At 30.2% G+C, this 24,284-nt stretch overlaps 1 protein-coding gene across 2 annotated transcripts; it reads right to left on the reverse strand.

The window, feature by feature from the left end:
• Positions 1 to 1,445: 1,445 nt before the first annotated feature.
• On the reverse strand, positions 1,446 to 23,522 carry Bub3 (mitotic checkpoint protein Bub3). Of its 2 annotated transcripts, none has more exons than XM_075366897.1 (8): positions 23,419 to 23,522; positions 20,067 to 20,268; positions 17,758 to 17,827; positions 8,074 to 8,225; positions 7,025 to 7,183; positions 5,649 to 5,794; positions 4,738 to 4,877; positions 1,446 to 1,757 (listed from the first exon to the last, which is right to left on the reverse strand). In XM_075366897.1, the coding sequence occupies exons 2-8, from the start codon at positions 20,265 to 20,267 to the stop codon at positions 1,642 to 1,644; spliced, it is 984 nt and encodes a 327-aa protein (XP_075223012.1). In that variant the 5' UTR covers position 20,268; positions 23,419 to 23,522; the 3' UTR covers positions 1,446 to 1,641. The 2 variants fall into 2 exon arrangements, with proteins under 2 accessions (XP_075223012.1, XP_075223011.1); XM_075366896.1 differs by having other exon boundaries at positions 1,453 to 1,757; positions 23,326 to 23,522.
• Between the last annotated feature and the right edge of the window lie 762 nt (positions 23,523 to 24,284).

The following is a 24,284-nucleotide window of genomic DNA, read 5'->3' on the forward strand; positions in this document are numbered from 1 at the left end:
GATGGGAAAAGTACAACAAATTAGTAAGAAACCTGTCTAATATGTTGGGCTTAAAAAAAAGTAGAACAGATACATAAACCTTATTCATCCAATTAGAACAGAAATTTTAAAAGAATATAACTTAAAAATGAAACAAGATCACCTCAAAATCAAAAATTTACAAAAATATTAAACTTCATCAATGACAGACAAGATTACTTTACTACAGCAATACTATCAACTGATGATAAATAGATGATTCTATAGAATTAGGAAGACAAAAACTATATTTTTCTAGGCACTTGCAAGAGATATAAAAAAACTGGCTACTAGAGCCAATGAAATAGATGACGTTTCCTTACTGCCTCAGCCCTGCTAAGCGTGCATGCCCAACAAGAAAAAACTGGGAATAACACATAAGGCACTCAAAAACCAAAATTAGAGATTTCAGTCTGAAGACATCCTATAAGTGTCTTGCTAATAATTATGATATCTGTTGAATCAACTGCTGATCACTGATGGAATTAAGAAATCAGAAACTGTACTGGGCTCATAATCAGAAGTTGTATTATGAAATCCACAAAATCTTAAAAATGAAAAAAAAAAAAATTGAATAGTCTTAACCAGCAGTAGCTCCTGCTGTAGTTCTTACTGCAGTAATCAGCTAACCATTCAGTAAGATCAGTCAAGCTTTTTAAAAGGATCGACTAAACCACAAAAGCAGTGCAAGATGTCTTGTCTTGGATGTTATTCAACAAACATGTTCTTTACATGATTTATAAAGAAAACATCAAGTCCAAAGCTGCTTTTTCTTCTCATATCTGACAATGATCAAATTCATAAAAATATTTAATTTTTAGTCTTTCTTGAATACATGATAACAGTGGATTTTCTTATGAAAAATCTAGGAAAAAAGTTCTTTTTCTTTAGGAAATTGATTCCAAAAGGAAAATTTTTCAATAACTTATTATTTTTCTTCGGGGTTTACCAGATTTTCATATCCAAGATTAGTCTACTCATTCACAGTAGGTAGAAACAGATTATGAAATACACAAACCTAAACTAAAAATATATTTTACTTGAAACATACACTGTTTTAATTAAATACAAAATTTAGAAGTACTTTAACCGAATTCGTCAATAAAGTGTTTCAAATCTGATGTTCATTAAAGTTATTACAATTTAGAAGTCAATATTCATTTTCAAACTATTTAAAATTGATGTTTTTGCTTTTCCTGTCCATCAGTCAACATTTTTCAATTCTTTAAAAGTATCTTTTTGAACAATGCAGTCTGACTTTGAAATATAAAAATACTCACCCTCTCTTTTTTGCCACTTAGTTTCACATTATGGCAGAACTGAATAATCATTCTCATGTTTTCAGCAACTTTTATCTTATGGCACTGGATTTAAACAACTTAAAAGCAAACTGTACTACAAAATTGTTGAAAGCCATTCAATCATTAAAAACTATTCATATAAAAAGTAACATTTATTAATAGATAAAAGTTTATACATATAATTAAAAGACCTTATAATGTACACAGTATAGTAAAAAGAAGTATAGCTCATTAAATATGACATTTCAAAATTGTAGAAAAGTTTTTTGTACACACAATGTAGATAAAAATCTGCATGAATTCATTAACTGAAATAAATGTTTCATTTTGGTTTTGTTTCTTGATCAGTAACATAACGAATGAACACATTATTTTCTGGAAGAGGATCAGGTGCAGGTTCTTCATATAAATATGAACACGCTATTGCAAGAACAGTTCCTGTAAAATATAAATAAATAAATAAAAAATCTTAACATCTAACAACAAAAGTTAAATAATAATATTCTTTTAACAGTAAAAAGTGAACAAAGATAATACAGGTGATTACAAATGATTCATTCGATTTTAAAAATCTGTATTTAAAAAAGTAGTACACATAAAATTATAAATGATACATGAAAATAAACAGAAACTGTCGTTTCAGTTATACCTTCATAAATGTTCGTTATGGTCTCCATTCATCACACAACACACATCTATGCAGTAGTCCAGTTCAGTCCACACATGTATTAACATATCCCTAGTGATGGTCATAAATACAGATGTAATGCATTCCTGTAGCTCAACCAAAGTTATTGGGTGTGATGGCATGTAAACACAGTCTTTAACATACCTCCAAAGGAACAATAAAAAACTATGAGATCAGGAGATCTAGGAGGCCAGTTTAAGAATGCTAAGTCACTATTTCCGCTTTATCTGATCTAGCAGCATGAGATTTTTTTGTTCAGGAAGCCTCGTACTTCAGCATGCCAGTGAGGCAGAGCCCCATCTTGTTGAATACAAAGTTATTGAAATCCTTTTTTTAACTGAGGGAACAACCACAACTGCGTCATAGTGAGGTATGAAATACCCGCCACAGTATTCTCCAAGAAAAAACAATGGTCCGTACATCTTTATTTTAAAAATTGTGCCAAAAACATTAAGTTTTGGGGAATTACATTCACATTCTACAGAATTAGGTTGTTGCTTATGGCGATTCATCTTTCCATTCAAGTGAAATGTTCCCTCATCACTAAACACCTAACGATGGGCAAAATTGTCACTTCCATGTCGTTATAATAAATTTGTATCTTTTGTTGAGATTATTTGGTTGTAACTTTTGCAATAACTTTATACGGCATGGTTTCAGATGTAATTGAGTTGGCAAAACCTTCCAGACAGTTGACTGTGGAATATCGAGTTCACTACTAGCATGTCAAATTGACTTCTTTGGGCTATGAACGAAACTCGCCCTGACTCTATCCATTGTTTCATCTGAAACGCTTGACCGTCCAGTGTTTTTACCTTTGCACAAACAACCAGTGGCTTTGGTGGCCATTTATCTTTTTGTTTAACCTTCGGAACCACCATAAGGCATTACTTCAAAGGATGACATGTATGAATGTAAATGAAGTGTAGTTGGTACAGTCTCCGGTAGATCATTCTGGTGGTTTCATTTCAAACCATCTCCGGAATAAACCCTGCATAGAAACAATGGATAAACATTTCTCATACTCTAAGACATATAATGCTTTCTGTTGCATAAGATGCCATTTTAGAAACTGAGCTTGTGCTGCTACCTGTCAACTACTTTAAACCTAATCTGAAACTTTGACAGTTTCCGTTTATTTTCATGTATCATTTGTAATCACCCTGTGGATTTCTATCAACTCTAAGAAATACAGCAGAACATCAATTATTAGATATGATTATAATGACTGAAATATTCCATTGTACACTGTTACAAGAAAAACTTCACTAATGTGAACAATGCACTAATGGTAATAAAAGGTTACACTGTACTGTAAAACTGCATCCAGCAACATTCATTGACTTCAGAGACTTACAACTATTAAACATGGCTTTGGTTTTTGGAATTATATCTGAATTTCACACCCTTCAACCCCCAAAATACTTCTCTCTAAGGTATTACAGATGTTAAATGATCAGTTTGAAAGGGAGTGCAGTTTTATCTTAACCAGAATTCTACAAGTGAGATATTAATTTATTTCATAATTCACTGGACAATACATAAAGCAAAAATTGTCTAAGTGAAAATAAAAGTCTGTAAGGATCATCTGCTGTAAAAGTTACAAACATTAGTACAATATCTTAGTTAGTGAACCTTTAATTGTACATATTAAACCTAGTTTTATGGTAACAATAAATCTATTGTAAATAATTTCTGAAATTAGTCTACCCCTTAAATTTACTGTTAATTCAAACTAATTCTGAAACTGCATCAAATATATTAATATAAAACAGAAAAAAGTAAGTGAAAGGCAGATGAATGTAATTTTTGTTTGTATCAGAATAAAAGTTCCACAACAAAAAAAATTACATTTTTTCTTTTCACTGTTCAAGATTAAATTTTTAAATGAGTGGAAATGATCAAACATTTTTTTTTTAATGTTACATTGGCTATCATGTTTGGTCATTATTATGATTCAATTATTTTACAATAGTGTTTACCACATTTAATGATACAGAAAATATTAGCAATTATTATTATTAATGCCATTAAAACCAAATGAGAGATTCTATCAATGGTAATTAACTTAGAAAGTAACAACAAAAATCTCAATAAGAAATTAAACCTCTTATAATAAATAATCAATATAAATGGAAATAAACAAAAATATCAAATAATACAATTTTCTTTTATTCTTTGAGGATATTCCACAAGTGACTCCAAAATCGTTAGTCAGAAAACATAATGACAGAATATATGATATAAAACAACTGAACAAGTAAAACATTAAACATAGTTAGAAATCATGTTGACAGATTGCAAAAATTAAATTATAACCACAATAGTGATGACCAAGGAACCATTTAAGAGAAAGAACATTATGATACCATAATATAATTTGATATATCTTATGATATACTATATCTGAAGAATCTTGTCAAACATTATTTTTTTTAAATGTATTTTTATAAGCATACATAACATGTTAACAGGAAAAAAAAAATGGAATTAGACTTGGTGAAAGATACCTGCTTCCAGCTAGAAAATCATCTACTTCAATACTGCATCTAATTATAAGGTTTCCTCTCAGAAAGTTAAGTGTAGCTAAAGTATTTCAAAGTATTACTACACATCTATTTAGAAAACTGAGTATACAAACATGTCTATTCACAAACAAGCAGTACACATTTTTTTCTATAATATATTCTTAATAAATATAAAAAATATTTAACATATTATTTAACTTACCATCATTACTGAAACAAAGAGAAGCAATTGATGTATTATAACGATGGAACTGACATAATCGCTTCTTATTAAAACCATCCCAAATGTTGACGTAACCATCAGAACCGCCAGTTGCAAAGGTATTATATCCTTGATGAAAGCTGAATAAGAAAAATGAGTACAAGATTAATAAATTTAAGGATATTAATTTAACTGATTAATTTATATTATCATTTAGAAATTTGATAATGTGCATGCTGCATGACAATGAGTTCCGTATTCCTAGAAGCAACGTGTTAACATAGCAGTCAGCACAAGAACTCAATACAAAGTAGTTACTCATATTATAAATTATCATTTTATTCCAAACATATAGAATTTGAATGAAAAAAGGAAAAACTTTTGACTATGCTCTAATGACATCTCCTCTTTATAAAATTTATATAGTTAATAAAATAATTATTTTAAATGATGAAGGATATGTTAAACATGTACGATTGTGATAGACATTAACTCAAATATGAATGTACTTAAGAATTTATACATCACACTCAAACTTTCAAAAAGTAAACTACACTCTCCCTAATGCAGACTATGTGTATATGCCAATATCCATAAAGTATTTGATTAAGTTTATATCAAAACATCAATAGCATGTGTTTTAAAGCAACATTCATAATAAATATTTAGGCTGAACAGGGTACATGTTTCATTAGTATGGTAATTGGATGTTAAACACATCTGAGAAAATTGAAATAATTTTATTGATAAATAAATAGTTCACAATTTAATTAATTAATAAAAAAATGAAAAAAATTGTAATTTAAAATATCATACAGAAACAAGAGGTAAATGAATCATTTGTGATTTATTATAGGCGCATATATATAAAATTTATATTTCTAAAATAAGAAATATTATAATAAACATACCTTATTGCGTTGACAGGATAAATCTTTTCAATGCCACCCTCCTTAATACGATGACATTTGAAAGCATACTTTTTCTTTTGAACTTCAGCATTGGTATCCAAATATTCAACAGCAACTCTACCTTCTATACTACTTAGAACATATCCCTGATAAAAAATAATATATTTTTTAAAATAATACTTACTCTTCTAATAACATATATTATAAATTTTTAAAAATTACACATGCATACATATTTAAATAAAAATACACAACTTAATCCCACTCATTTCATTTTCATACTGCAAAGGGAAATTGCTAGACGCCAGCATACTTGCTTTCTTTCACAGAAGAAGACACATGAACATTGTTCAGACGATAAACACTTTGGATTTACATCAGGTAGAAAGAAGTACATCCAATGCTTTCTGCCTTTTTTTTAACAGAACAAAATTTGGATATGTGAAAAAGAGTATAGCGACATAATGATATAAGCTATTTACAACATTGTATATTGTAAACAATGTATGGTGGTGTATATGCAATATACAGCATGTATGTGGTAAGTCAATAGCATGCAGTGAACTTCACCCAATGTTTTTTATTTCAGTAATTTGTAGGAAATAAGTTTACAGAATACAGGTCCCAGGATTTACTTTACATCCATTAATTTCTTCGATGCTACTCCTGGTGATATTCTGGATGATGTAGAATCATCAAGTTATGAAGAAATGCAATTTATGATTTTACCTAGAACCTTATTATTCTACCCATAAAGGCCGAGTTAACATTTGTTATAAGGTGGAATATAATTAAAGATTTCATTCCTCAGATTACTGCACGTGGCGTACCAGGTGGCTGGCTTCTTGTTTGAAGCAGATACTGTTGTGAACTGTCTGACCTACCCACGACAGAACTTGTCCATTTTGGTTGATTTTGAAATGTTGTTGAAACAAATGCTGTATTGTAACACTATTAGCACGCTTGAAAAAAGTTTCATTTGCAAACATGTGTTAGTCAAACAACAAGTACTTCATACTGACTACCAAGTTCATGTAATATGGTGGGCAGAAAATTCTTTGAACTGGACTAAGCAATGACATAAACATCAGTCTCTAGTAAGCTAAGATCAACAATACCACATAAATTAAAATGGGCCATTCTTTTTGCCGCACCTTGTAAATGATTAATATTTTAGCTACATTCACAAGTTCTCAGTTATTACTCATACTACACACATACTAAGCAACATGAACATTAATTTAATGAAATTCAAATCTATCAATTAAACCATACTCAGATGTTTTAAATACTAAATATATATTACAAAAAAAACCCAAACTATGGTACAAAAAAATATAATTTCATCCATTAATCATTAAAATTTAAATACTTACTTGTTTATTAGGGAAGCAACGTATGCAACGAGTCTGGTATTTAAGGCTTGATTCTCTACGTTGCTGTATGTAACCCATATTTCGCAAATCCCACACAAAAACTTTACGACCAGTAGTCCCTACTACAAACTTTTCACCGCATAAGCTCATTGTATATACCTGAAATATTATTAACATAATTAATAATATTATGTATACATATTAAATTAATTATTGTAACATATTAAATTTTGAAGAGAAGCTTATTATGTATATTTCAATAAGTAAAAATAATTCAATATACAAAATTATGAAAATTAATTAAAAGACTGACTAAGTAAAAATATTATCTGTCAATCTAGGGAAAAACCATATACCAAAAAATTTTTTACGTTTCTTATTTTATAATTACATTTTTTTTTAAATATTTATTGACATATAAACAATTCGGCTTCTTTAAATATATTTAAAAAACTATAAAGCTTATAACGCTGTATGTTTTAACTCGATAAAACATTACTTCCTTAAAAAAGTGATTCTTTGTGAAAGAAGTGTTTTCTCTTTGAATTATATCTGAATTATATAACTAAATTATTTGTCAAGTAATTTTGAGTGAAACCATAATTTAATACAGTATAAAATAGTGAACATACAATTACTCTTTAAATAATTTATTGTTTTCTTTATGTTATATTATTAACTGCTACAGCCATCAGCTATTAATAAAACAGCTTGCATTAAACATCTTGCTGAGAGCAGTTTGGAAAAATTGTACCCAGTTACATTTAATTTGGTAATCTGTAAGAACTTGTTTACCTTTAATGTCGTTGGCATTTTCTCCTTATTTCACATCCTATTTTCTCAGATCATAGTTCTTGATATATTCTGTGTGTTGTGGAATGAAGCTGTAGGGATAGTTTATAGAATCTTGTCCAGGACATAAACTTGATTTAAAAAAATTACAAATACTGTAGAAAGGAAAAAATAACTATCGTACACTAGACTAAGAGCCCATTTTTATAATAAAAAAACGTATTTCATAAAATAAATATTAAATAAAATCAACAAACCTTGTCTGGTTGTGTATAATTTCCAACACATCGTGAAGCTCGCGGATCCCACATTTTTACAGTAGCATCCCAGCTTCCAGTCAAAATACCATTAACTTCAGATGAATATTCAACTGCTCTAATTGCATTATCATGTGTACCAAGAACAGTCTCTGAAAATAAAGAAAACTATAATAAAATACATTTAGCAATTTAATAATAATAGAAAAAAATATCATTTAACTTTTTATTATATGATCAATTTATTTTATCTATCACAATAGAACTTCTTTGGATACCAAACTGGTCCTAAATAAAAAAAATTGAGTTGGGCTCATATATAATAAAAATAAAAGTATAAAATCCTGATGAAAGAATAGTAATTGCCACATTTACAAATTTTTAGTCTATATATGGTGAGGGGGAGGCCCAAGATAAACTGAATCCAAGGCAAGAGAAGAACACATGAACTGTAAGGCAATATTACACAAGAAGGAAAGACAAAAATCTACTTACGTGGATTCCACCCCATCTCAACAGGTACTGCTGGAAATTTTGAACTCCAAGGTCCAAGCATAGTTTGGCCTGATGGTACACGTTCAGTACAACTTGCTGTAACTTGTCCCATTGGATGTTGGTAATGGCATTGCGTATATTCTGCTGTAGTGCGTCAAGTGTTTGTGAATTGTTCTGGTAGACCTTTCAGCTTGCCCCATAAATAAAAATTAAAACTGGATAGATCAGGCATCCATTGAGGCCATAGATCCTTAGACATTCCTGTCAGATGTGAAAACTGAGTGAACCGCTTGCAAGGAAGGATGTGCTGTCGCGCAGTCCTGCTGGTAATACACAAAATGTTATTTGTCTGGAGTCAGTAGTTTTATGAAGCGCTGGATGACGTCAGCAATATAATGCGCTGAGCTCAATGTATCTCTGAAGGAAATGGATCCGATGATGCTTATCCCCAACACAGCGCACCATACTCCAATCTTTGCATCATGCAGTGGTAGCTTGAATATTTGTCATGGGTTTGTGACAGACCAATATTGTGAATTTTATAAATTAATGTAGCCTAATCTGTCATGAAGTAGAGGTCCAAACCTCCAAATAGTGTAAACCACTTTTAATTTCCTGCAGTAGCCATGTACAATACTATACACATTTTATCATGATCTGTAAGCTTTAACTCTTGTAAAACCATGCTCTTGTGCAGCTTTAGGTTCAGGATGCGCAGGGATGTTGTTCACTGGTGAATATCTTCCTTCTGCACCTCGTTTCTTTTCACAGGCAGGTATTAATGCTTCTTATTAAGCACAAATCCAGTTTGCTCCTACTTCTTTATGAAGTCATGTAAGGATGACTTGGTGGGTAGATCACTACTGAACTCTGCGTGGAATTTTTCTTGCATTCCTTTGTTCAAACTGCCCTTAGCATAATAATCCTTGATGATGAATATTCTAGCATCCTTCATCAACAGCATATTTGTGTGTGTGTGCACTAGTCATTGGCTTTATCTCAACTGTGTATCCTTCACAGTAACAGGTTGTGTTCTCCCCTCTTTCAATTTTACTACCTCTCACCATTCAAGGTCAATGTGTCACAGCCGGCTCTGTGGCATTTAATATGTTAATGGTTATTGCTATGTCAAATACACTAACACTTTTTGGTTACTCCTTTTCCATCTCCAGTTCAGTTTATCTTTGACCACCCCGTTTAAAATCCTCAATTTTATTCAGTTCTACTTCAGTTTCAATTAAAATTCAGCCTCAATCTTTTTCAAAGATCTACATTTCCATTTTACAATTTTACTAATACATATAATAATGTATTAACACATACAATAAACTGTATTGAAATAAAAGTACTATACAATTTTCTAAAATGATCTGCTCTTCCATTCTTTATATTGCATCAGCTGTCTCTTCAATTAAAAAATGGAACTCACCACAGTTTTGTTTCTCATTAGCTTTCTAATCTAAGTTGAATGTGGGTTTGATCAGTACAAAAAACAAAATTTCCTCTTAAAATTGGTTATTTTAATTTTTTACAAGTACTTTTCTTTGATACTACAGAGCATGCAAACAACTGCAGTTTATTAAAGTGTTTAATTAAGGGTTAATTACATATTGTAATTAACCCCTGAGTTTGCTAAAATTTGCTGGCAAATTTTAGCAACTCAGGGAAAACCCAAATATAACAAGTTGTCATAACTTAAATATTCACTTTATAAAAAAAAAAAAGTAATCCATTTACAATTCAAAATTATAGGTAATCTTGGAAACTAAACATTCTTCCAGAACTGTCATAGGAAAAATTTGGTTTTTCACGATGAATTTTGCAGGGTTTCCAAGAAAACTTGAAAAAAATTCACAAAATTTTAGGGCTCGTGAGATAAATTCTGCAACAAAAACAATAATCAGTTCTGTTGCTACTCATGGGTGTAAATTACAATGCAATAAAATATCCTGTTTTAATGTCTGGAGATGAATAGAAAATAATTTTAATTCAAAAAAGTAGTTTTCTTTATAAAAGATATTACAAAAGTAAGTTTTAAAAGATGAAAGTGTACAGAGTGGCAGGTAACAAGAGAGAATTAATACCAATAATTATAAATGGCAAAAGACCCACTGGACTGTACAATATAACATTTATTTGATGCAATATTTTATTTTTTGTTAATAATATTTACATTCATATGTTAAATGTAATTAATAAAGAATAAGCTAATCTCTTGGTTAGGCAAATAAAATTAAGATAGTATGTTCAAGAACAATTTATAAAAAGAATAAATATCTTAAAGATGCACATTTTGATTGTTCAACCATCATCAGTAGTTTAAGATGCAAGTAAATATACAAAAACAAAATTTGTTTCATTCCTCTAAGGCATTCTGTGGGACTTTGATATGAACTACATCCTTTGTATTTATGAGGGTTGACAGGGGCAGCCTTATCAATTGATCTTTTGAGGACGCCATCTGGTAGTTGTACCAGGTGTTGGGATATTTATAAAGTAGATAACACTCCTTAATACTAAAAGGCAAAATTAGAATTATCATGACTGAACCATAAAATAATTTTTAGTATTTTTTCATTTAAGAATTTTTTTTAATCCCAGGACCACCATTGGTATTGCTTTAGAGCAGAGGTTCCCAAACTTATTTTTCTCATAGACCACTTTCAAAATTTTGCTGGTTCCGGTGGACCCCCTGCAGCTACATTTCTACCATATTTCCAGTCGACGGAAAATGTGAAGATTAGATCTAACTATGAAAATTTGCGTTACGGCTGAGTTCCATGAACTAACAGCTTCTGAAAAAAAAGTGAGAACTGATTGGTTAATTTTTGATTGACTGTGCTGTGAGTGGATGTCAAAAAAGTAAAGTTGGCCAATCAAAAAAAATGCTTCCATCCAACTTTACATTTTTGACATCTACTCACAGCACAAGAAAGCATCAATTCTCTTATTTTATTTAGAAAACTTCCCATTCAGAGTGGTAAAAAGCAAAAGAAAAATAGTATATTTTTTGAGTTGCATTTATTCAAATATGTAATCATTACGCTATTAATTATTATTGTTATCATATTGCAATGTAATATAATAAAATTGTCATAATATAATTAAAATTAAACATTAATAACGTAACTTCTACAATGACAATCACAAAATAGTTACAATTTTAAAGGGGAGGGATGTACTTGATGGATTGACAGCAAATTATCAATATTTGGCTTCAGTTTTGTTAGGAATAAGCGCAAATCTCCCCATTCTGTGATATTGAATCTGCTCCTTTTTTTTTGATAAAAGGTTTGTAACGACACTAAAACTTTTTTTGACAAGATATGATGAGGGAAACTCTATCAAAAGCTTTCTCGCAATTCCCCACAGTCCAGGATATTTTTCTGGTATTTCTGGCTGCAGCCAAAATGTTTGATATCCTCTTTTAAATTTCACCTTCAGCTCCTCATTAGTGCTAAGCTCGAGTAGCTCCTATTGTAATATCACATTCTCCACTTCCGTTTCATCAAATGGATTTATGATCCATGGTGGTATTTCCATCGTCAGAATATCTTCAAATCTAATTTTGATGTCATCATGCAGGGTAATTAAATGTTGAACGTATGTCTGAATATCCTCATCAAGGCATTCTACCTGTTACAAGTTTGAAAACTGAGAAAATACGCGCCGACTAATATTTTGCTTCATAAATTTCAATTTCCAAGAAAAGCTGAAATTACACCCTTTGTTTTTATTAAATTGAGATTGTTCCCTTGTAATTGTAAGTTACAGTCGCTGAGCTTCTCAAAACATTATCTGCCTAGATTGATATGCAAAGTCAAGCCAACATTTTAGTTCTTCACTATCGAAACCAGATGAATTTTCATGGACCCCCGCTTACGAATTGTGAACCCCCATTTTTTTGTCACGCCAAAGTAGACCCTCATCGAGTCTCCCGTGGACCCCTGGGGATCCACCTGGACCACTTTGGGAATCAATGCTTTAGAGGATGATGAATGATTTGTATTGTGTGTGAAGATGACATGCCTGACCGGGATTCGAACCTGGGACCTCCAGATGAAAGGCCGAGATGCTACCACTCAATCTGCAGAGGCTGGCTTTTAGATATTCTACCTTTTGAACTAATTCATTTTTTTTTAGTTTCCTGATTGGTTTGTTTACCAAACCCTTTTCTTGTGTTCCAGGTACTATTGTTTATACAGCACAGTCTGATGCAGATCTTTTTATTCTAATTTATTATAAACAAAAAAGAATATCTATCTTCTTTAACAGGCATTGTGACCCGGATAGTGGGATATCTTTGGACTTCTATCTCTTGTATGCTATTACAAAAGATGTTGGAAGTGTAAGTAGAGCTATGTGTATTCATTTCTAGCACTGTTTTATCTTTAATTTCAGGAAGGGAAATAACATGAAATTTTACTATGGGAGAAGTAAACTGATCATGGGGTATTCCATTTTAATTCAACAAATTTTCAAAACTCTTACTGCATCACTATTTTTGATTTTGATATTTGGTATATGACAACTTATGACCGCCACCTTGTAGTGGCCAAAATTTTTTTTTTTATATTTTTAAAAAACTTTTCTTGAATAACCAATTATTTTCTAACTTGCCAACAAGTAAAAACAGCCATTTTCATCACTTTTTTCAAGAGCTGTAGCATTCTTATTTTACATCATACAGAGGTCAAAAAGGATTTTTTTGGAAAGAGTAAAGATGTAACTTCATCTTAGTTTACTCAAAATTCATTTTGTTACATAAAAAATCTTGTAATGTTTACTGAAATTACATTTACAAATTGTTGTTTTCTCAAATTTTGGGCCCAAAATAAATAATGAAGGGCGTAGGGTAACAGGCCTGTTTTTTACCTTTTAACTCTTAGGTACAAGTACTATTTATTAAAAAAGTAATTGGACTGTTACTAAGTGTCCTTCATTAAAAAAATGGAAAATTTTTTATAGCAGTAAGTACTTTTTATGTACTTTAAAACCATATAAAATTTATTTTGTTACTCAAAGGTGTTTATGAGTAACAAAACTGTTGCTCATAATGAGCAACAGCTAAAAACACCGTTCCTTCTAACTCTGAACAATGTATCCAAAAAATTCAAAGCATGCATTTATTTCAGATAATAATGTAGGCCTACTATACAAAATATTTTGATATGTCTATAATGAGATAGTTTATATTCTAGTTTGTTACCTAAAGTATGACTAGTACACACAAACTCATGTTTAAACAGGAAAGTGAATAGACATGGATGGACATGAATGTTTGCGTAATCCTGAATGTAAACATTGTAGAAGGCTCAGTTACTGTTTTGATTTCAATGTGATATGTTGTATTGTTGATAGTGTAAATACTGTTGTTAGGTAATGTACACTTGTTTATAAAGTAATTTTATTAGCGGTGAACTTCTCTAATATGCGATAGCTTTTATTTTTAATTTTATTAATTAGAGAAATTTTTATTTTAGCTGTAGAGAAACTGGGATAAGACAAACTGAGGTGGAATTAGTCGTTTTATAATTTATAATAACTGTATTGTTATCGTAAGAACCCTTGCATTTTATAAAAACAGATTATGGAGTTTCAATTGGCATTCACACTGAAACAGTATGACACAAATTGGCTTACAATAGATCCTCAGTATTGCACAATATTTTAGAGTTTACTGAACAGAAAATAACACTGATTTCTTTAAAAAGTGGATGTACTGAAACAAACAAATGTTTGTATAATTCATAAAACCGAACATTTGATAACTATTTTCAAATTAATAGGAAAAGTTGCTCTGACCCATTTAGTTGTCACACTAAACCGGTTATGATATCTCTATGAGAAATATCTTTGACACTTTCAATAAGCAATCCAAATTTAAAATTAATTCCAGGCAGAGTAGTGTGTATAAATGCTTGTGAACAAAATACAAAAACCACAAGATGATACAGAAAGCAAACCGGAATGTCAAGATATATTTGAGCCTCAATGTGTTGATAGTTGAGTCCGTGAATAAAGTTTGTTCAGCACTTGGCATCTCCCCCGTTAAGGTCCAAAAATTATCAAGCCCGCAAAGAACCAACTTTGAAAAATAAAGTTACAAAATTAACAGAGTCAGTTACCAGTAAATTAAACAATTCCTTTGATTTAAATATTTCTACAGAAGAAACCAGTTTAGTACCACACAATTAAGCTGATTTTAGGTAGAGAATTAATCATTAAAATAAAGGATAAAATGAAAACACTTACATCAACCCAGGAAAAAATTAATATTTTAAGTTAATTACTAAGCAGTTCAAGCATTCAAAAAATTCAAAACGAGTTTAGTGTTAGTATTTAGTCTGTCAACCCAAACAATTAGTTAAAACAAATGGAATTTTGGCACAAGTCGGCAAAGAGAAACACAGTAATATAACTGATGAAAATGTTATTAAACGTGTCCAAGATTTTTACCAGAATGATGCCAGGCAAAAAGGATTGTGCCTCTAAGACAAGTTGACAGGAAGAAAATTAATAGTTAAAAAAGGCTTATCTTATGTAACTTAAAAAAGAATTGTACACAGCCTTCAAAGAAAAACATAATTTAAAAAATGGTTTTTCAAAATTTGATGATTTAAAACCTAAATTTTGTGTCCAGAACACAAAATATGTGTTGCATCCATCAAAATGTAAAACTCATGTTACCTGCTCTAAAAATGAAATCTGATCACAAAATTTTCCTTTCAACCATGATAATACAGAAAATGAAACGTGCATGCTGTCACAGTGTGAAAAATGTCCAGACACTAATGAAGTGCTCAGATTACTGCACGAGAGGTGGGATGATTTTGATTCTGAAATTATCTTCAAACAGTAGGTTTCTGTTGACCACTGTGAATTAACTACTCAAATTCTTCGATTTCAAGAGTAGTTTGATAAACTTGCTGAAAATTTAAATAATCTAAAAAGGCACCATTTTATTGCAAACAAACAAGCTAATTTCCTCAAAATGAAAATTTGTTGAGGGTGAATGTATTATAATGGGAGACTTCTCTCAAAATTTTCTTTTTGTGATACAGGATGAAGTCCAGGTATATCACTAATAAAACTTATGCCATAGTACATCCATTTCTCATATATTTTACAAAAGAAGGAAAATTACAAAGCCAAAGCTATTATGCGATTAGGGAGTACTTGAAGCACAACACTACATTCTTCTGCTTCCAAAATAAAGTAAAAACACTGATACCACAAGTTAAAACAATTTTTTTATTTCTCTGATGGCTCCTCAGCCCAGTATAAAAACAAAAAAAATTCATATATTGGTGCAACCATGAAGATTTTGAAATCACAGCTGAATGGCATTTTTTTCCTCATGCCATGGAAAAGGAACATGTGATGGTATTGGTGGAACTGTAAAAAGGACTGTGACTAAAGCAAGCCTTTAAAGGACAGTCAATAATCAAATTGTTACACCTTCTGAAATGTACAATTATTGCAATATTAAATATTTATTTTCTGCTTTAATAAAGATGTTCAACAGACTGAAGAACACTCAGTTCTCGTTATCAGGTAATCACAACAGTCCCAGAAGCAAGAACCTTTCACAGTTATGTTCCAACAAGTTAAAAATGTATTCTGAATACAGGCACCTCTGAATCAGAAACATTTACGTTATTGGTACACAAGGACATTAGTGTTTCTGATTGCTTTATAAGTTTACCAAAGCCAAAATGTAAAAATTAAGTCTGCTGCATATACAATGACAAGTGGTGATTAGACTAAGTCATTCAAGTCAAAATACATGAAAATGAAGAGGAATATGGAATACAATTTTTCCATCTGTAGGGTCTTGATACTTCATTCAAGAAATCATTGAGGGATAATCAAACATGGGTTCAACTCAAAAATACTTTAATTCTCATGCCTTCAGAGCTTTTACTACCAATTACTGAAAAAGGGCACATTACACCAAAGATGAATGAGGACTTATCAGTTCTACTCAATAAAAAAAAAAAAAAAAAAAATGGCAGGAGCACTAAGTTATGTTAGTTAATAGTTAAGTTTGTTATCAAAAAGTGCAAGATTTATTCATAACTTTCATTAGCAGGAGTAAAATAAGGTAAAGGTGAATTAAACAACTTGTTAATGTATTTGAACTGTTTTTCATTTTGCAATTATTACTTATCATTCTGTAGTTGACTATTTATTATCAGTTTATTCATTCTAATGAGTTTAATGTAATTTTTATAACCTGAAAAAAATATATACATCAGTATTTTTGGATACGTTGTTTACAGTTAGAAGCAACTATGTTTTTAGCAGTTGTGTTGGCTTCATTACTCATCAACCCCTTTGAGCAAAAAAATACATTTTATATGGTTTTAAAGCACATAAAAAGTACTTACTGTTATAAAAATTTCAGATTTTTCTATCTGTCTTACATGTAGTATTTGGGCCCCAAAAATGTGGCATTTTCAAAATCTTATGACAAAAAGATCAAAAAAGGTCTGTTACCCGACACCCTTCATTATTTATCTTGGGCCCAAATTGTTTATTAACAACAATTTGTAAACATAACAAGATGAATTTGTAACAAAATGAATTTTGAGAACACTAAGATGAAGTTCCATCTTTACTCTTTTCAAAAAGCCCTTTTTGACCTCTGTACAATGTAAAATAAGAATGCTATAGCTCATGTAAAAAGTGATGAAAATGGCTGTTTTTACCTGTTTGCGAGTTAGAAAATAGTCTATTACTCAAGAAAAAATTTGTTTAAAAATAAAAAAAAATATTTTTTATCCACAAGGTGGGTAGTTATCATATATCAAATATCAAAATAAAAAATAGTGATGCACTGATCATTTGTCAAATTAAAGTGGAACACCCCTCACTATAACTACACATGAGTTAGTTGCAACAATCTTTGCTTAGATTATTACATCTGTATATCTGCTCAGTATTTGATAACTTCTAAAAAAAAGGGTCTTAAGGAATTCATATTTTAAGTTTATCATCAAATAGTGTAACAATTTTTTATCAAGTGAAGTATATTAGTCATACAAAGGGATTTGAACATAATATCGTTATGAGATATCTATTGAGATTAAAAATAATTCACATGTGAATGATGCAAATCAGGTTTTATTATAATTTAAATCATTACAAAAAACAACACATACAAAAATAGTCTACATTACTCACCAGTGTTACTGTTAAAATCATACATCTTCAATGTTTTATCCAAACCACCGCTAAAAGAATGAACTGCATCCTAGTAAAAGTAACAGATAATATTAGTTCAAGATATTTATTTTACTTTTACCACATTTTATAAATGCAGAGAAACTTTCCATCTACAGCAACAATGACCAATCTTAGAAAATATTTATTAAACTCTTACATTAATAATTACCATAACTGATGCATAATAATTAGTTAATTTTTTTTTCCAACTATTTTGTAAGCACTAGAATACTCGGTGATCTTCTAGTCATAGTTTTTTCAGATCTGGATTTAAAAAATGCAACAAAATGTTTTAAGCATTTGTCCCACATAGGCTGTTGGCACGATCAGAGTAAAGAAAATAACAATAAATTAAACAAACACAAATAGGTTAATTTTTTTTCTAGTTTGATGCAATTTATTTTTTAACAATTTCTAACCACGAATGTATTTTCCACTTAATCAATTAACTGTTGCATACATTCTAATTTGTCTTCCTTTACTACTTTTATTTTCCACACCTTCCTTCTACATTCACATTTACTACCCTTAATATATATACTTAATAAATATATTTGAATGCCTTAATATATATATATATATATAAAACCCACAAACTTAATGCAAGATTTATATAAAATTATCTCTTCTTCATTTTGTCTTTCTTATTGTCTGTATTGGTACAAAGAGTTTATAAATTTTTAGTTTCTAAATCTACATTTGATCCTAAAACTTATAAAAGGTTTCATAGTTTTACAACTTGCTTTTTGTCTTTTGTATTTAATTCATAGTATAAATTTACTACCTAAGTAAACATTTTTTTTTGTTGTGATTTCTGGTACATTAAGTTTTGCTTGCTTAAAGTTAACTCCTCCTAGCAAATATTGTCCTTTGCAATTCATTTACTTTGTATTATTTTTATTTACTTTAGCCAGAATTTCCCTCATAGTAATGAATCTGCATAACTCAATTACAAGTTTTAGCCAAAGTATTAACGTATTTTAACAGTACCTTTTTTATCTGAGACTGTTTTATGTGAGACTTGGGCCTCAAATTATTTTTTATTCTTTTATCGGTTCTTCCATTTAGAAAATAAAAGCAACTTGGACTACATCAGTCAATATTTTATGTTTCATTTTCTAGTCTTGCAACCGTCAATTGCTTTTGGCTATTCAAGCACACCATTATATAATATTTCCTAATACACAGTTTGCTATGTACTTCTGAAAGAGCAATCTTTGATCCAGAACTCTGATATTGTATTTTGGTTTCATTTCCATTAAATCTTTTTCTCTTTCTTTTTCCTGTTTAGCCTCTGGTATAATTACTTTTCAGATAATACTTCAAAGGATGAATGAGGATTATATGTATGAGTGTAGCCTTTTACAGTCTCAGTTCGACCATTCTTGAGATGTGTGGTTAGGTTAATTGAAACCCAACCACCAAAGAACATCGGTATCCATGATCTAGTATTCAAATCCGTGTAAAAATAACTGATTGAACGCTGGAACTCTCGACTTCCAAATCAGCTGACTTGGGAAGATGTGTTCACCACTAGACCAACCCGGTAGGTTTTCAATCTTCTTCTAGTCACTTTTAAATCTTTTCCCTATTAATTATATTCTCTTAATAACATAAATTCTCTCCCTCAACTAATCTTCCTTTATTACTTTCTAATAATTTAATTTCTGTCTTCCAATATTCCCAATATGATTTTATTAATTTCTGTTAACTAGGGTTGTTCAAATTTCAATCATCACCCCTGTTTTAGTTTATACGTATCTTCGCTCTTTTTTTTAATTTTCTCCATTTCTTCTTCAGATTAAAATAGCTAAACTAATAAGATTGAACAAATCAGATTTTTTCACACTTGAGACATAAAAATAAAACAAAAAAAACCGTGCATATTATGTTACATACATAATATATATCTTAATATTTCATTAAAACCGTAATTCAGGGTGGGTCAGTTCTGAATTTCTTTTATTTCTGATCTAAAATAAATACTGATATTTTTAATTGAAAAAACATATTATCTTTGTCAAATAATAGTTAAAATAATATATAAAACAATATCATGTAATAAAAGTTGTTTATGAATTCAGATTTTACTTGCTGTAAGTGAAATTATAACTTAAAGTTACAATTTCTTACACCCAATAATATAAGTGAATATAAGAAACATGAAATTATCTTGAGACTTCAATGAGCTCATTAAGTTAAGGTTATTAAAAAGGAAAGTGGTAGAAAAGACAACAGTAAACTCAAAGAATATTTAATATAGTTACCTGAAAACAAACATCTAGTACAGGTCTATCATGAGAATACTTGATCCTTAAATTGTTATTGTGTATGTCATACAACGAGACAGTATTATCCCAAGATGAAACAAGTAAAAACTGTGATGAATTTGGTCCAAATTTAACTGATGATATGCAATCTTCTGGGGGAGACTTAAGTTTAAATTCTGTTCTCGATTCAGCAGACATTCTAAAAAAATAAAAGTTAATTAAAATCTGTATTTCAACTAATTAACTTTTATGTGATTAAATCAACTCATAAAAAAGAAGTTATAATTTCAAAGTCTGAACAACATTAATACATTATAAAAAATTCAAAATTAATAATACAATGTAAAAATATTTATGAACTAGCTCCCCGTTGTAGCTTTGCCTGTACTATATGGTTAGTTGTGTTTCCCGTAGCGGTCAATTTTTTTATTTTATATTTTTTATCAAGTAACCAGAGGCAGGTGCAGCCAGTCACACATAAAGTAACAGTAGTCATGGGTGTGTTGGTTGAGCCACAGCGCCTTATATCTTCGAACCCCTTAAAAAATCCGGAAAATGGGTTTTTAATATTTATTTGAAGAATTTTTGCAAGCTCAAATCTACTGAATATCTTGTTTACTATAGTCGGTATTGAAAAAATCTACAATTATTGTTCAAAACCTTTTTCACCTTTCTTAATCCCCTTTCAAGACCTAATTTAAAAAAATCTGGAAATTGGTTTATTGATGATGATAATACTCACCAAAAATCAGGCCGATTTCTTATTTGTTAACGAGAAATTAAAAAAATAAAGAGGTTTCAAAAAAATATTCAAAAATCAACTGTAACCCTTGAAAATCTAGAAGAAATCTAGAAATTGGTTTTTAGATGCTCATAATCAATCAGTTCAAAACCTGCTCACACAGTGATAAGACACTCACAGTTCACAATTCATTAAAGTTTGTGCTTCAAACGACAAATCTCCACTACTACATTATATATATATATATTTTTTTTAGAAATTTAAAGTAAAATTAGTATTATTATGGAGTAAAAACTGTACCTCATTTTTAATATTAATGTAATTAAAAAAAAAATTTTATATTTTAAATAGAACCAGTATCAGAACAGTTCGGTTTAATAATTTTGACATAAACCAGCTATGCAAATTTAACTCAGAAGTGTATACCTCTTCAGAAAAGGTTGCTTAGGTATATATGCCTATGGAAAAGAGATTGAAATGGGATATTAAAAGTGGAATATTATTCATAGAGTACAGTGAAGAAAAGGATACATGAAAACAAGAACACAGAAATAGCAAGAGACATTGTATTTGTCAATATAAAAACTAAAAATGAAGGAAAAGAATTCTAAAATGTAATTGAATTGCCAAAAATTATCAACGAAATTCAGTATGAAGAGAATGAGGGAGCATAGATGAAGTTAAATAGGTAATGGAACAAGAATTACAAGAAGAAAATCAAAATCTTGGAAAAAGGCAAAAGACCAAGCCACTTTGATTGAAAAATTATGAACTTTGTGATTTTCAATACAGAAGACAAACAAACAACCTATGCAAAAGCAATGAAACGTGTTGATGCAAATTAGTGCTCTTAAGCTGTAAAGGGTGAATTGAAGATTTTAAATAACACATGAACTAAAATAAAATCTCCAGTAAATAAAGAAGTGGTCAAAAGAGACTAAATGGATGTTTAAAAGTTAAGAAGTAAATGATAATGTTCAATATAAAGCTAGGTTGGTGGCTAGAGGAGTCTAACAGAAGAAAAATCTAAAGTTGAATGCTCTTGTTGCAAAATTAAGTTTGGAATGTTCATGATGTGAAAATAAGTTAGGTCGAACAGCCTACCAGATGGATGTTTTTACATAGTGAAATACAAGAAGTGCATATTCTATTACTAGATGGAGCTAAAATTAGTATAGTAAAATCTGCACCTTAAAAAAGTCTATGAACTTAACAAATCTCTGAGACTGGAATATAAATTTGATTCTGTAATGAAACATGAAGCTTTTATTAGATCTAAAAGTGATCATTATTTGTACATGAAATGTGTAATTAATGGAAAGATATTTTTACTATTACATGTGAATGATTTGCTAACTTTTAGTATTAGTGAAAGAGAAGTAGTTAACAACTAAAATCTATGTTAAATGAAAAGTTTAATAATGAAAGATCTCTTGGTGTTCTAATTTCTTAAGGATAAATGTCAAACAAGATGTAGTGGAAGGTACAACAGTAATCGATCAAAGGCAATACTTGAAAAAGGTACTTTGAAAGTTTAATACGTCAGATTAAATTGTAAACCAATTGATAAAAATTTTAAATTTGATTTATTAAAACGAGATAGATCTGAAAGTTCAGAAAAGGAACTACAATACCGTCAAATTGGTAGCCTGAGTATGCAGCATGGGTTCAAGGATATATGTGGATATATGTTGTGCTACTGCTGTTTTGAACCATTTTCAAAATGCTGCAAGTGAATTATTGTATAAAACATAAAAATGTCTTCTTTGATATATTAAAAGTTCCTTGAATATAGGTTTATTTTACAAATGGATTGAAACTGATGCAATTCTACAATATATGGATGCCGACTGTGATGGAGTATCGACAATTGGTTACTGCTTTAAAATTGTAGGAAATTTAGTATCTTGGTGTTATATAAAGCAGCAATGTATTTCACTATAATGTACTGAAGCCGAATATGTGGCGCTAAGTAGAACAACTAGTGAAGCTTGTTGGTTAAGAAGTATTTTATTAGATTTTGGTGTTTTAAATATACACCAAAACCTTTTCTTTTTCCTGTTTAGCCTCCGGTAACTACCGTTAAAAAATACTTCGGAGGATGATATGTATGAGTGTGAATGAAGTGTAGTCTTTTACATTCTCAGTTTGACCATAACTGAGATGTGTGGTTAATTGAAACCCAACCACCAAAGAACACCGGTATCCACGATCTAGTATTCAAATAGCTGGCTTTACTAGGACTTGAACGCTGGAACTCTCGACTTCCAAATCAGCTGATTTGGGAAGACGCGTTTACCACTAGACCAACCCGGTAGGTTACACCAAAACCTTAAAAACTCAAATGCACCAAACTACGGAACCATTTTCTGCGTGCCTATGCACGCAGAAAATAATTTGTTGACTACCATAGTAAACTGCAGGAAGTGTTAATCCATCCAATTTAATAAAATTTACCAAGAAACGAAACAAAAAAAGGAGGCAATTTGAAATTATGGTTATGTATATACTTACCCAACACTTTGCACCATTTCCGCACCTATTCTGAAATCAGTCTGTTCAAAATTGCCCTGATAACTTTTAAAATAGCTCGTAGAAAATACGTACCTCACGATAACTTTTTGAATAATAATAATATACTTTCAACGACCAATGATACGATAACTCAGGTCTACTGACAAAAAGCCGTTACAAGAAAGATGTTTGGCACTGTAGCCAACCTTCGAGAATTAATGCATTAAAAGAAAACAGGTAAACTACGGTAAATTAGTGTAGAAACGTTTCTGCTTCTTCACCGACAATTTATTTAGTCAAATTTATGTTTGATGTTATTAACATATGTTGCTTTTTAGATAGTTATATATAGACGTATCATTGCTTTTAAGGTATCTTGATGCATAATTAAGCGAATAAATAGTAATAATAATCGTTATCGTCGTTATTGTGTAAATTGTTATTCAAGCCGTTGTTATTAAACGTTTAGGTACAAAGATCCAGTATATAATCATTTTTGTTTTGTGTATATTTTACCATATTAAACACTACAATGTGAGCCTACGTTAACGTTAGTATTATATTTATGTGAAATATAGCAATACGATTGCAATAATTGGACATGCCTATACACACATGCCCAAACCCACAGTCCCTGGAAAACTAGTTGAGAAAACAAAAAGTAGTACGGTTTGGTATGTGTATTTCTAAGACAGAACTATAAGTTGATCCTTGTTAATTTACGGGAAAAGCCAGTTAGTTTATAAATTACAATAATTTCATCATATAATTCATCTATTACTCGATTTTTCCAGTTTTGTTTTAGAATGCCGTTAATCAGTAAATTCCCTTTCGGGGACTGTGTTCTAAATTTTGTAAAGAGTTATAGAGAGATTAGTTTACATATCCAGAGTACTAGAGTACTTTTAATAGACTCTATGTTCAGAGAGAGAATTAAGTTGGTTATGCTGATATACTTC

The sequence above is a fragment of the Lycorma delicatula genome, chromosome 5 (genome assembly GCF_047948215.1).
Source record: "Lycorma delicatula isolate Av1 chromosome 5, ASM4794821v1, whole genome shotgun sequence".
In the NCBI taxonomy this organism is placed as follows: Eukaryota; Metazoa; Arthropoda; class Insecta; order Hemiptera; family Fulgoridae; genus Lycorma; species Lycorma delicatula.